Genomic DNA, 14,163 nt, shown 5'->3' on the forward strand with positions numbered 1-14,163 from the left:
GAGACAGGTTGAGAAAAAGCAAATGAGACACAATATTAATCAGAAAATATAAGTAAAAGATATCAGATTTTCATATTTTGTCTTTCAACTTTTCTGTAGATTTGCAAATTTCAAAATAAAAAGTCGGGGTAAAAATCAAGTTAGCCAGGCACAGAGAGATTATGAGAGGTAAGACAGTATTTATAGACAAAGAGAAAACTGAGAAAGTGCCAGTCACTTAAGGTAAACTTAGGGTTTCTTCTAATTCCATGATTTACCACAAGAAGTTTATCAAAACTAGTTAAAGCATTTTCAGTGTCCTCCCTCAGGTAATTTAGAAATCATACATTTCTCTCTAACGATCAAATTCTAATTATTTATTCACTGAAGTATACATACATGGAGTCACAAAACAGTATTTAAAATAAAATTCTATAATGTAGATTTTAAAAATTAATTTCAAGAGATCTAACCTATCATAAAAACCTAAATCATAAATCAGACTCACGTTGCATTACTGAATCCAACATACTCATTACCAGCCATCTTATTCAAAAATTGCATTACCTATAAACCAAAATTAGAAAGTATTTTTAGTAATCAAAGAACAAATATAAAGAATGTAGCATGAAAACTGAATTCTATATTGTACTTACATAGTCAAATTTTTCAGCATTATTCACTCCTTGCTGCAAAGAAATGAGACATAAATATGTTAATATAGGGCCCCACCCCAGTTAAGCTTTAAGTGAATATAATATCAAAATTCCAAACTGCTATCATTATAATTAATATACTGCACATTAGTACTTTTAAATCTAGGAAATACTTCTAAGGTAATTCAATATTTACATAAGCTTTTTTATATGTTCTTACATTAACACCCATATGTTGAGAATGGATCTGAATTACAAAGGGAATGCTTTATTTTAAGTATAACTTTTCCCAACTCAAAGTTACAGAAAAGTTTAAATATAAGCTCCTCAAACCCCCTTATCCTTCATAACACCACATAATCTGCTACAATGTATGTTATTTATTTAATTTCACATTTTAAAAAAACTTAAAATAAAGTTTTACCCTTAGCAAAGAATTAGGTATATATAAATTATGGTTTTCAATTAAGAACAATCTACTTATATTTCTAAAATAAACTTAAACCAGTATTAGAGTTAGAAAATGAGTTATGTTGCAAAGCTATCTTTTACAATTCTAGTATATGTAAACATTCTGGATACATTTTACTAATGTAGAGAAAGCTCTACCTTTAATATCTCACTTGTTACAACAATACTTGAACTAAAAAAACTATATTTCATAGTCTAAAAAAATTAGCTACATTTGTATTTAGCATTATGCCAATTCAGAGTATGGAAGATGTATTGTTTCATCACTTCTATTTCTGACATGTTAGCTACTGCAAATGTCAATAGGAAAAACCTATGTAATGTAGATCAGTTCAAGTAGCCAAATGGTTTCATTTTACCTCGGCGAAGTTTACAAAGCAGTAAGTTGTAGATCTGAAATCAAACGTATTAATTGGTGATATGCACCCAAAAGAAACAATACATCTCTAATTTTTAAAACAAGTTTAAAATGAAGTAATTTGACAACTAAAATTGTAAAAACGAAAATTTTTAACTTTACCCTCAAAAACCCAAAACAATACACTTTAAAATTTTATTTGGTGTGGGGGGGGACTTGTACCAGAGTATTATTTAATTGAATAAAGCCAGGTTCATTATCCACTTTACAAGTGGATTAGGATGTGGCTGATAATCTGTGAAACCCTACAAATCAACTTATTTGAGAAAGAATGTGCAATGACATACACAATCAGTAGCTGGAAAGAACACCACACTATTTCATCAAAATCAGGCATTCACAAAGTTTAAACAAGTTAAGAATAATTTAGCTACAACGATATAGTAATCACTATCTATGTATTTTCTCTAAAGCGTCCTTTGACATATTTTTAAGTTTTCTTTCTTTATAATACACCAGAAATCAAAATGTAGAAATGTAACTCCAAAGCTGTTCAATGAAAAATAATTAAAAGAAGAAATTACCAACTTCATTGAACTGTTGCAGTTGTCAAAATATTCCATAGATCCTAATGCTGTAAAATATGTAACAACATTTAAACCACAAAAACCTTTTTAACCTTTGAAAAAGCACAAAAAAACAACTCTTTTGGAAAAGGATGTCAGCATTTGCATTGGGATGTCACATGGATAATTACTGGTTATACAATTAATCAATGTAAAATAAACAAGTTATATTTGAACTTTCATTCTCTGACCTAAACTGTACCCTATAAAACTAATACAAATTTTCTTTGTTTAGCTGTCATGTTTAATTTTTAAAAAACCAAATACTGTCTCAACTCTTGACTATGGTCACATTCTTGGTCTACTTTGCAGCATACTAAATTAAAGTACAATTAGATTTTACTTCTATGCTATTTTAAAGAAACAACTGGTATTTATCAATGTCTATCATTATATAACATTTTGGGTAAGCTACCTGAAATGTCCTGGCAGATTATGTAAATAAACAAAATAAAATATTTGAATGACTGTGTTGACTCAAGAAAGTCTCTACTCAAAATTTCCCAATTTAAATGTAAAAGGATTAATGTTTCTTCTTATTATCTACCTAGAAAGAGCATTTAATTGAAGTCAATAAAATATATTCCCCCCTGTAATCTCTTGGAAAGATTTCACGTTCCCCAGGAATATGTGGGATTTAGTAATCATTATCAGATGTCACATTATTTTAATTTTGAAAAATTTACATTATAAAGTTTATGTGCAAAGATGTTAGAAAAAAACACACATACACATACCAAATAACCTAGAGTAAATGCCCCCAGCCCCTGCACCGCCCTGCCAAAGCAAAAACACAAACTGTTAAAAAAAAAAAATCATCATTTCTCCAGTAGAGAGGTACAGAGGGGTGAAGGAACAGATGTTATGAAAACTGAAGCCAGGAATGGGTAGATGGGGGATGGTTATACTTTTCTGTTTATTTTGTGCATGTTTGAAATTTTTCATACAAAATTAAAGGAAAAAAGTTTATTTGCTAATAACTTTGCACAGTAATTACAAAACTGTTCCTTTAGAATATTTTCTTTTTTTGAAATAGTAAATAATTTTTAATTATTTCATGTATCAGTGGATATTTTCTATTGCTAGAATAGAAGTATAAATTCTCTTACTATTCTAAATTTTTACAGATGTACAAGTTGAGAAATTCTGCTGATAATAGATGAGTAGATGGAAATAGGAAAGACTTTGTTATGGCAATGTACACAATCCTTTACACATTTATCTCATTACATACAAAGGTCACACAGTAAAATATACCCTCAAAAACTACACTTAATGCTCTCATTAACTAACAACTTGATCAGATCCTCTTTCCATTTTGTTGAAACCAAAAATCTGGAAACAACCTGGTATAAGATTTGTTCCCAGTCACTACAGTGATTACAGTGATTCACATCCTCAATACCATGACCACAATATTTCAAAATGTTCCCTTTTGATGGTGCCCAAGACGTTTTTACAACATGAAGCAGTGCACCACAGTAAAATTTAGGACACGAGAAGTATATACCTTTTGGAAAATGGGAGGAAACCTAGACCAAAGGCAGGTTAATTTTAAGAAAGGCACCTATGGAAACAGATTTAGAAACTGATAGTCTTAAAACTATCAATGCCTCTTTATCTCTTGGAAAAATATTCCCATGCCCAGGGATATGTTTATTTCAGCTTTAAGTCACTGCACATTATTAGATATCACATTATTTTAATCTTAAAATTACAGTAATTTATATTAAGTATGGTAGGAAAACTTAAAGATAAACTGGACAAAATACAGTTACCAAAATTTCTAACCCATTTACCACATGACTTTTAAAAAGCAAACCATGTGGTTTGTTTGAAAAGGTTAGTAATCAGACCTTGAGATTAGAAAATTATACAAATTTATTTTTCTATAAACATATCTACCAAGTTAAAGAATTTACATTCCTTTGAGGAAAACTTTTATGAATGAAAATTTGACAAAGAAGCACTGAGTTTTAACACTGGCTATTAAAAGAATTAGTAAGTATACTGGAGTAGTTTTATAACCTGTTTATACAATATACTCATGAACTGAATTATATATTATACATCACAACACAGGTGAAAATATCACTATTAACTGGGACATGTGCCAATAAATGTAATATTAATATGACTCATTTAAAGTCAATGCATTAATCACAGTTATTTTGTAAGTAAATCACTTGATTCCATTCATAAAGTATGGAGGTGTAGAAGCAAATTGAAAATTAGAAATCATAGAGGAAAAAGGCACAGAAGAAAGAGGCAAAAAGAGGGAACTAAAAATGATTTTACAAAACATTTGGTTTAATCTCTCCAAAGAAAATGCTTTAAAGCTAAATAATACGTGAGAATTAATATAAATATTACAGGTGAAAAATAATGTTCTAAATCTAGTATTTTCATAGATTAGCCCTAAAAATAAAGTAACAAAAAAGGGAATTCTGTTGACAAATTACCCGCCTTTTATTTGAGGAAAAAAACCCTCAAGCACATCACCTGATATAATCATGAAGAACTGATATAATCATAATAAGCCAATATAATCCTTTCTTATGAATGTTACCAAGTTCAAGGCATCATCCATTGCTCCCCAGAGCCACAAACTGCCTTAAAAATGTGGCTTATAAGCATGTGTAACAGGTGATTGCTAACATGACCAAACTGAACATTACACACATATTAACTAAATTTGTCTTGATTTTTTAATGGAGCATGATTAAATTATTATTTTAAAAAAGAGAGTAAAAAAACCTCCAATATTTTAAATTCAAAAATACTTCTGATTTAAAAAAAAATCAAGTTCTTCAAATGACAAAAACCAGAAACTACCACGAGAATAGAGACACAAACATAGAAGACAATGTGACTTTATCTTTAAAATTAAAAAGCAGAAGTGTGACAATTATAATATGTTGTCCTCATTTTTCCACTCTAGCCCTCAAGTTATCAGAAGATCTTAACTTTTAAACTGAAACTAGGTGAGATTAAAAAATTATGTAAGGATGCTGCTATTTCATCCAGAGTAACTGTGCTTTCAAATTTATTTTTACTCTTTCCTTTAAATCAAGCAACCAGATTACCATCATCAAATAAAATCAACTGCATCAAAAAGTATTCCTTTAAGTTTAGCAGCTACCACAGAGAAAGAGACAGGAAGTATAGTACCTTCATGGTTTTTAAAATTATGTGCCTTTTAAGTACAAAAATGACATTTGTTTTTATGAAGGCATTTACCTATATAGTGTTTAAAATTTTAAATATTGGAGTTTTCCTACAAGTTTAGTAGTTAAGAATTTATGCAACAGGTTCCTTCTGTCCAAATTCTCCTTTTTTACACAATCTGCTAATCCTTTTGAACATTTGCTCTGCCTCTTCCCCCATTTTCCTGAGGACCACCATCAATCCTACAAAGGAAAAATATCAATACTACAAAATTATGAAATAAAGTCTTACTAAAGATTCTAGTAATTTGTGTGTGGGGGGAGGGGGAATAACATGAGGGGAATGTTTTAATAGCACCATAATAAAGTTCTGAATTTTTAAAGAAAAATATAGCCTTAAGGTCATCAGCTAAAAGCTAAAAAACAGAATTCACATCTAATAGCCATGGTAAAATGGCCACATTTTGGGTACTCAAAGCACAACCTCCTTGAGAAGAAGCCTAGTTCCTTATGGATAGCAAGCACTGACTAATGTCCAAAGAATGACTGTATACACTCACTGAAAATTAGATTTACTTTTAATCCAATAACTGGTATCTTCTGTAAAAGTTAAATTAGGAAAATAAAATATCTGCCTTTTGGACAATATAACTATGCTAGGTAAAGACAAAATGTCATCAAGAGAAATAGCAAACATCTACATTAAAAATGGCAGAGTAAATTTGAATGAATAGCAAACAGAAAATTGGGAGACTTAGCTCAAGCCCAATTCTACTGCTGTTAGAACCTATCCAGTCTGTTTCCTCATCTTATCTATTTAAGGAGTAAGAAGGAGTAAGAAGGCTGAGCTTGAAAACTCCTTCAGTAATTGAAGTTTTATTACTTCAATTTCAACTACCAATTCATCAATATTATGTGATCATATAATCTGCAGAGATCACAGATAGTTATTTATAAAAGTTTTGAATTCTTTTTTAAAAAGTCCAAGAAAAGTATTACATTCTGGGACAGTCAGTTTTACACAGAGGTATGTCAAGCTTATCCCTTCAAGATTTAGATGAACTTCATTAAAAAAAAAAAAACCCAAACCAAAAAAACCCCCCAAAACTTGTGAAACAACTTCTAAAAATAAAACAAAAAAGGTCAAAGAAACTGACCTTAAATATGAACCGTATCCCAAAGCCTCATTTCCAACTGTCAGTAAATTTACAATTCTTCTAAATTTAAAAACACTGATCAAATTTGTAAATACAAGACAACTTAGTTAAATGTTTGCACAGTTGGATGTAACCACACTTATGCTGTGTATGTGTGTTTTTTTAACTGTTTCTAAGTACTCATATTAATGTTGCTCATTGTATAGTTTATGGCTTGTGACTAAACATCATATCATGATGTGATATGACCAGACATGCATTTCCCACATGCAGCATTTCAGTGTAGTATATTAAGCCCATGAATCATTAAACAAAAGATGTTTAACTGCATGCAGTTAAGCAAGACTTCTATTAATCATTTACATATGTCCCTTTCTTGAAAATACTATTGGTGTACTATGTTAATCTTTTTCCAGTGTAAGAGTTCTTAAACTGAGATCCATGGGTCTGTGAATTCCCTACAGTTTATATAAAATCATGGTATGTGAACATTTTTTCTGGGAAGACCCAAAAAAGGTTCAGAACCATTCTAGTGGTTTTCTCATCAAGCACTAATACACATTTTATTATCATAACTTTCCTTACCTCTAACTTATTTGTTCAAATCTGAACAATTATTAATGAGACTTTTCTCTCATCACAGTATTTACTGAATTTCATTGTAAGGGCCCATTACTGGTGTATACCCCATGTTATACTGTAAGTTGTGGCATGACTGTACCTAGTACATATTCATATTATTTTCTATAATAAACACGTAGTTTCTTTCACCTCAAACTGACAACTTTTCTCTTATGTAAAACAGTGACAACTAGATTATAGTGGGCATAGCCTAAAATTAGTTACATTAAAAAATAATACTTGTCTATAATATCTCCATCACTAGAGTTACAAGGATTAAGTGGGCCAGTGCTTATGAAGCATTTGCTCTAAAATAACAACATATATATTCTTAAGATAGTACTCTTCTATTTTAAAGGCTTTTCTCATGAATGAAGAAAAAAATTCATTAAAGTTAAGAGAGGATTTCTAGCATACAAATCAGATGAATTTTTATTAACTGGGCCAAGGGTATAATTTATATTCAAACATTCCTTGTGTAACCAGGGTATCCCATCTTCAGAAATGCATCTACAAAGGCACATAGCTATGTTTTTTTCAAGCATGGAATAGATGTGCACAGATTTACTGAAGAAAGTATATAAATGTTCCAAACACAAATGAAATATAATTGAATACCAATGAAACTTATAATTAGAAATTAAAAATCTAAGCAGTATCACAGAATAGAACCACTTTCAAATACTTATTTCAATACATTAGTGTTTCCAATTATTAAGGCAAACTAGACACTTAACAAAAGAAACAAAACATACCATGTAAACCAAAGAGTAGGAAAATAATGTAACTTAATAACTGGAATAAGTCTTATTTAGTTATTACATGATTCAAGTAAAACAAATGAAACAAGTTCAAATGAAAATTGTGATTACAGCTCATCAAAGTATAAAGGACTTGAGAACAGTCAAGGGTAAATGTACTTTGTTTTAACACAAAGTACCAGAACATTTGTCCCTACATATGCTGATGACAAATATCAAACAGTAACACGCTGTTACTTCTGTTTACATCTGTTCATTCTAGAAGAGCCAAAAAGAAGAGAAAGAAAAAAATATTAAAACTTTAAGAAGAAAAACTTCTGTGACTACTGTTCAGAAGAGACTTCCTTTTGAATTTTTGCCAGATCTTCAGGTCAAGAGTAACTGTTGGAATTTATGTCATCTATTTTAATTTTGTCCTTGAAATTACATCATTTATTTTGAAATAAATAAAAATCCTAACCTTATGCCATACCATTAATTTAACACCAAAAGAAAAATTTTCACATTTCTACATAAATAAGATTCCTCTTTATGCCTTAGTATTTAAAATTTTTACTGGATTAAAAGGAAATGTCAACATTTTACCTTTATTAATGAAGTCACAACAATTGCTCCAGCATTTACCATAGGATTGTGTGGTTTATCTGAAAATATAAAAGCAATAGCATTACTTTAAATACCTGATAAAATTTTCTGTGATGCACAGGTACTTCCCATGAACATTCATCTATTTTCTTTATGTAAGCCATTGATTGTTACAGTTCTTTTTGGGGGTCGGGGGTGGAGAGTGGAGGAGTGCATTAAAGTCAGTTACACATCAAACCAGTAATACACTTTTAAGAACCTGCTATAATTATACAGGCAAACAAAGATTCAGGTACAGAAAGACAGTGAACAGTGCTGTAAGAGCACATCCAAATTTCCTAACTCTGCCATTTGATCCTGGGCAAGTAACTGAACTTCACTGTGCCTCAATCTTCCCATCTGTAAACTGGGAGTAATAACAGCACCAATACCTCAGCAAGTCATAATACTTCAATGAATTAAAAAAAATGCTTTGGCACAGCACTAAGCAATCAAATAATATTATTATTAAAAATCAACTTGGAAAAAGCATATCTGGTGTGGACCCAATTTTCCTTTTTAAAAGTATTTTATTTTTGTGTTTATGTATATACATATACATATGCAGAAAATGAAAACAGGTGATACACATAGGATAAAAAGATTACAGGGTATTTAAGTTGTATTCAGCATGCCTTCTGTATTTCCTGACAATAAGGATGTATTTCTTGTATAATTACAAAATTACTTAAAATTTAAGTTCGTCCAAAATCCTACCTCTTCTCCTAACTCTTACAACAAACAGAATTTCAAATCTCAGCTGATTATACGGTCATTCATAGCACAGCACAAACGCCAAACACAAAACTCTTAGGGCACTGAAAACATTTATTTGAAAGCATAATCCCTAATCTGTTTGTGGTAGTAATTTACTTCTTTGGGAACAAGTTCTTATCTAACTTGACACATCTAGCAGAATTCATAAGTTATTGCTACATTATTAGTCTCCTTGAATTTTAAGCAAGTTACCTTCCGTGAGATGAGTCTACAGCTAAACAAGGAAATTCTTCAACTGTTGAAGAGTTACTATATGACCCAGCAATTCCACTCTCAGGTATATAACGAAGAGAAATAAAAACGTGTACACAAAAACTTGTACACAAATGTTCTCAGCAGTATTACTGATAATAGTCAAAAAGTGAAAAACAACCCAAACATCCTGCCAAATGATGAATGGGTAAACAAAATGTGGTATTATTATCCAAACAATGGAATATTATCCAGCAATAAAAAAATGAAGTATTGACATAAGCCACAACATGAAAGCACCTTGAAAACATTATGCTTAGTAAAACAGGCCAGTCAGAAAAACCAAATATAATGATTCCATTTACATAAAGACCAAATATAATGATTCTGTTTATATGAAATGTCCAGAACAGGCAAATCCATAGAGAAGGAAAGTAGATTACTAGTTTCCATGGGTAGAAGAGAAATAGGTATTGACTACTAATATCTCTAATACCTAGGGTATCTTTTGGGAGTGATAAAAGTGTCCCCAAATCGACTGTGGTCATGGTTGTACAACTCTATGAATATACTAAAAGCCATTAAATTGTACATTTTGAATGAGTAAATTATGTAGTAGGTAAAGTATATTTCAATAAAACTGTTAAAAATGTTTAATTAAAAAAATCAATAATGACAAAAAATTGGGTAACTTAACAGTACACCATTTTCCTCAATATAAGATCAACAATATGATTTAGTAGCTAGCTAGGCTTTAAATAGTGTACATTTTCGGTTACTCATGATAATGACAAGTTCTAAAAGTTAAAATAAAACAGTACAGGTATACTATCTAAATAGTACAGTCAGGATTTCACCTATTTCAAATTATGCTAAGGGAAGTCTGCTTTCTTTGAGATCACACAAAATGACAGTAATAGTTGTCACAGAAAAATACTACACAACAAAAGGGAAGCCAAGAAACAAAAAATTTCCAGTATTATCTATGTAAAAGAAAAACCAAATGCAGACACAGAAATCAAAATATGGAAATCAGGGCTTCCCTGGTGGCGCAGTGGTTGAGAGTCCGCCTGCTGATGCAGGGGACACGGGTTCATGTCCCGGTCCAGGAAGATCCCACATGCTGTGGAGTGGCTGGGCCCCGCAACTGGAGAGGCCACAACAGTGAGAGGCCCGCGCACCGCAAAAAAAAAAAAAAATGGAAATCAGGCTGTGCTAAATTAGTTTATACTCGTATTTGTGTATATTCATGTATCTGTCCTTTCATTTTTTTTTTTTTTGGACGTTATCAGGTTTAGACTCTAGGGCCCTAAGAGGTAGCTAATGTGTGTATTCCAAATGGTACCACATAAACGTGGGCATTTACTATTTTGTACTATTTTGTAAATCATAAATATTCAGCAAATACTACATATGCTACATTTAAGAAGATCTTCCAAGAACACTAAAGCATTTCATGGCATGACAGACCAATTTTCAGATGACAGAGCAATTTTCAGATGTAAGCACTGCTCACTCTGACTTTGGCTTAAAAGCCAGACATCTGAACACTTAGAAATACACCAGAGATTAAAACACCAGCTTTACTGCATTATAAAACCTCAGTCTAAAAGTGGAAATCTCCTTTTCCGCTCTGCTCTGCCATAGTCAGAAGGAAAGAGCTGAAGGGTTCAGTTTAGAATTTTTAATTTAAAAAGAATTATGACAACAGAAATAACACAAGCTAATTAATAAAGGCTACTATCTGAAGTAATGACATATATTAGCTTAGTATAATGACAAAATGGACATCTGAAATTTTGGGGCATGTTTTTAACTAGAATGCAAAAAAATGATTAATTTTAACAAATATTTATTCTAAGGGAATAAAACAAGCAAAAAATTCTTCCATATTATACCAGAAAAAGCTTTTCAAACTAAGTATATGAACCTTACAAAGATGTGGGTCATGACTGAGGCTGATAGTAAAAGAGTAACTACTATAATTTCTTTATCTATTCATTATATTCAGATTAATGTTAATTTATCATCATAATCTTACAAAGCTAGGATAATATTATTTGTTTCTTTTAATTTTATAACGCTAGATAGACACACATGCACATACATACACAGAGTGCAGTTTCACCATAAATTACCCTTGAAATTTTCAATATAAAAAAGACCCACAAACTCTTTTCTTGCTGGGGCTAATCTAAAACCAAGACTCTAGAGCACAGAACCTATGCAGAACTCAAGAAGGAGTGGTATGGTATAGTGACGCCTTCATTTTCCCATTATTTCCCAGATTCCTGGTATTGGCTCAGGCTTGGAAAAAGTCAAAGAATATCAAGGCAAAACCTCTTGTTAAACTATATGTTCAGTTATTACAAAACAGTGCTAAATTCCTGAGTTCTTATTGTGATTTTTCTTATAGACTTAGTGTCAATAAATGTATATGGCAAAAAAATGTATTACTTACAATGTTAAAGTCATTTACCCCAAGCCTATTTTATTTCTTACCACTCAATTCACCAGAACCACCTAGTTTATTCAAGTTTGTATTTTTGGGAAAATAGTAATTTTTCTTGTAAAATGTTTAATCTTGTGAGAACAAAAATATTCTTTCCATATTAAATCTAGATGTCAGTGAATTTAATAAATAAGGTACTTCTGCATATGTCCTTATTGAAGTTGCTAGTTTACAGTAATCTCCATAAAATCAAATGTAGCATCAGGATAGAAAGATTATGGTAAAATAAGTAAGAAAATGCAACTGCCCTCAAAACAAATAGAAAGAGAAGCATAAGAAAGTATCAGTCTTGTAACTTCATTTTAAAAACTCATAAAACAATACTGAGTATAAGGCATATTTTTTATTTTTCATCCAGCAGAAAGAAAAAATACAAAAGTATATTTCTCACAACCATTACTGTAATTCCTTCACTCGTTTTCTTCAATTCTATTTTAACTTGTCACACAATGAGGAACCTAGCATATGCCTGAAAGATTAAAAAACAGAAACCAATCTATAGGTTGGTGTTTAGATTTAAAACCTCTATCAGATCAAAAGTACTAACTACCTTTGTCCTCCCCTTTTCTTTTGGATTCCTGTAAAGCAATAAGACTTGTTAGTTATCCAACTATTTAACACAAGATATTTCTTTCAAATACTAAATGTTATGAAGGAGAAAAAACAAAACATCACCTCAACCAGGGCCACCATTAAAGCTTTTTATTATGGAAGTTTTCAAATATATACAATATACAAAAGTAGAAAGAAAAGTATATAAGCATGCATGTACCCATCATTTAGCTTCAATGATTACCAACATAGAGTAATAATCACATGCATCACTCCCAGCTACACTCCACTGAATTATCTTAAAGCAAATTCTGGACCCTGTGAGACTTTATAAGATATTCCCCTATAGGTGGTTATAAAGTGAAAATCTTACTTCCTGCCTCTGTCTTTTCTCTAGCCCACTTTCCAGTGGTATGAGACGCCTAAAAAACCTGTTTTTTAAAGTAGGTTAACTATCTCTATGGGTTTCACAGAAGTTCCATGACAAATGAAAAAGTATCAATGCTTTTAATTTTCTTTTTCTTCGAAAAAAAAAGTAGTTAGATTTACACAGGAAAATGAGGTATTTCTTCTTCCAAGTAACTTTTATATAATTCTTACCATCTTCGTTTAAGAACAGTTTGTTGAACCTTAATCCACTTGGCTCTTTCCCAACATATCGATGCACATATTCTGTTCCAAGATCATTAACAGCAATGGCATATTTCAAAGGTTTTACACAGGATTGAAGGCAAAATGGAACTTTGGTATCCCCAATAGAATGCCTATTTAAAAGTAGATTTAAAAAATAATTAAGATCAACTGTGAAAAAATGTAACAATAACTGGAGCTGTTATTTACATGTTAATTCTAATTTATAACAGTTTTCCCATAATTCAACAGCAAGTTTACTTGGATATTGAAGAATAAATATAAGTATGTTTATTTTAACAGGGATACTGCAATAAAAAGGCAAAAGCTTTCAAGTACTCAGGTAACAGACTGGTTCAAAATTAGATAATAAGTAATGTAAAAAATTGCCTCTGGGGCTTCCCTGGTGGCGCAGTGGTTGAGAGTCTGCCTGCCGATGCAGGGGACGCGGGTTTGTGCCCCAGTCCGGGAAGATCCCACATGCCACGGAGCGGCTGGGCCCGTGAGCCATGGCCGCTGAGCCTGCGCGTCCGGAGCCTGTGCTCCGCAACGGGAGAGGCCACAAGAGTGAGAGGCCCGCGTACCGCAAAAAAAAAAAAGAAAAAGAAAAAGAAAAAATTGCCTCTGAGGGCAACAGGGTATGGCCCTCCTTACTCCTATCTGTATTCAATCATATAAAATGAACTAGCCCTTTTAGAAATTAGTCACAATTTTTTTTACTCATAGCTTTAATAATGGCTAAACTGTGGTTAGTTTTTAAATGAAGCTCAGTTTATTCAATACCACTCTCTGAGACCCTGTCTATAAATACCTCATCTTGTGAACCATATCTATTGACAATTTCAGCCCCATTAAAAGAAACAGCATCCAGTTTTATAAACCTGATAGAGCTGGCACTAACGGCAATCATAATCACCATGTAGATAAACAACAGAACAAACTAAGATGAAAATGAAATAGAGAATAGGTTTGAAAATGAAAAAACTGTGACTGGCCCCATTATAATGTAAGCTTAACAAGGGCAGTGATCTTTGTTTTATTTGCTGAAGTATCCCAGGTGCCCCAAACAATGTTCCAACA

The 14,163-nt window shown here is 31.6% G+C and overlaps 1 protein-coding gene across 7 annotated transcripts in view; it reads right to left on the reverse strand.

Moving 5' to 3' along the window:
- The window catches only part of GLS (glutaminase), an 85,730-nt gene that overhangs the window by 48,067 nt on the left and 23,500 nt on the right, over positions 1-14,163 (reverse strand). For 3 of the 7 annotated variants that reach the window (XM_032638666.1, XM_032638667.1, XM_032638668.1), the window contains exons 6-9: positions 13,054-13,217; positions 8,382-8,440; positions 636-668; positions 488-546 (exon numbers count right to left, since the gene is read on the reverse strand). In XM_032638666.1, the coding sequence (XP_032494557.1) occupies positions 488-546; positions 636-668; positions 8,382-8,440; positions 13,054-13,217 (315 nt within the window). Of the gene's footprint in view, positions 1-487; positions 547-635; positions 669-1,465; positions 8,441-13,053; positions 13,218-14,163 lie in introns of those variants that run through there. The other 4 variants (XM_032638672.1, XM_032638669.1, XM_032638671.1 and 1 more) reach the window with 4 other exon arrangements.

This window comes from Phocoena sinus, chromosome 7, assembly GCF_008692025.1.
Source record: "Phocoena sinus isolate mPhoSin1 chromosome 7, mPhoSin1.pri, whole genome shotgun sequence".
Lineage (NCBI taxonomy): Eukaryota > Metazoa > Chordata > Mammalia > Artiodactyla > Phocoenidae > Phocoena > Phocoena sinus.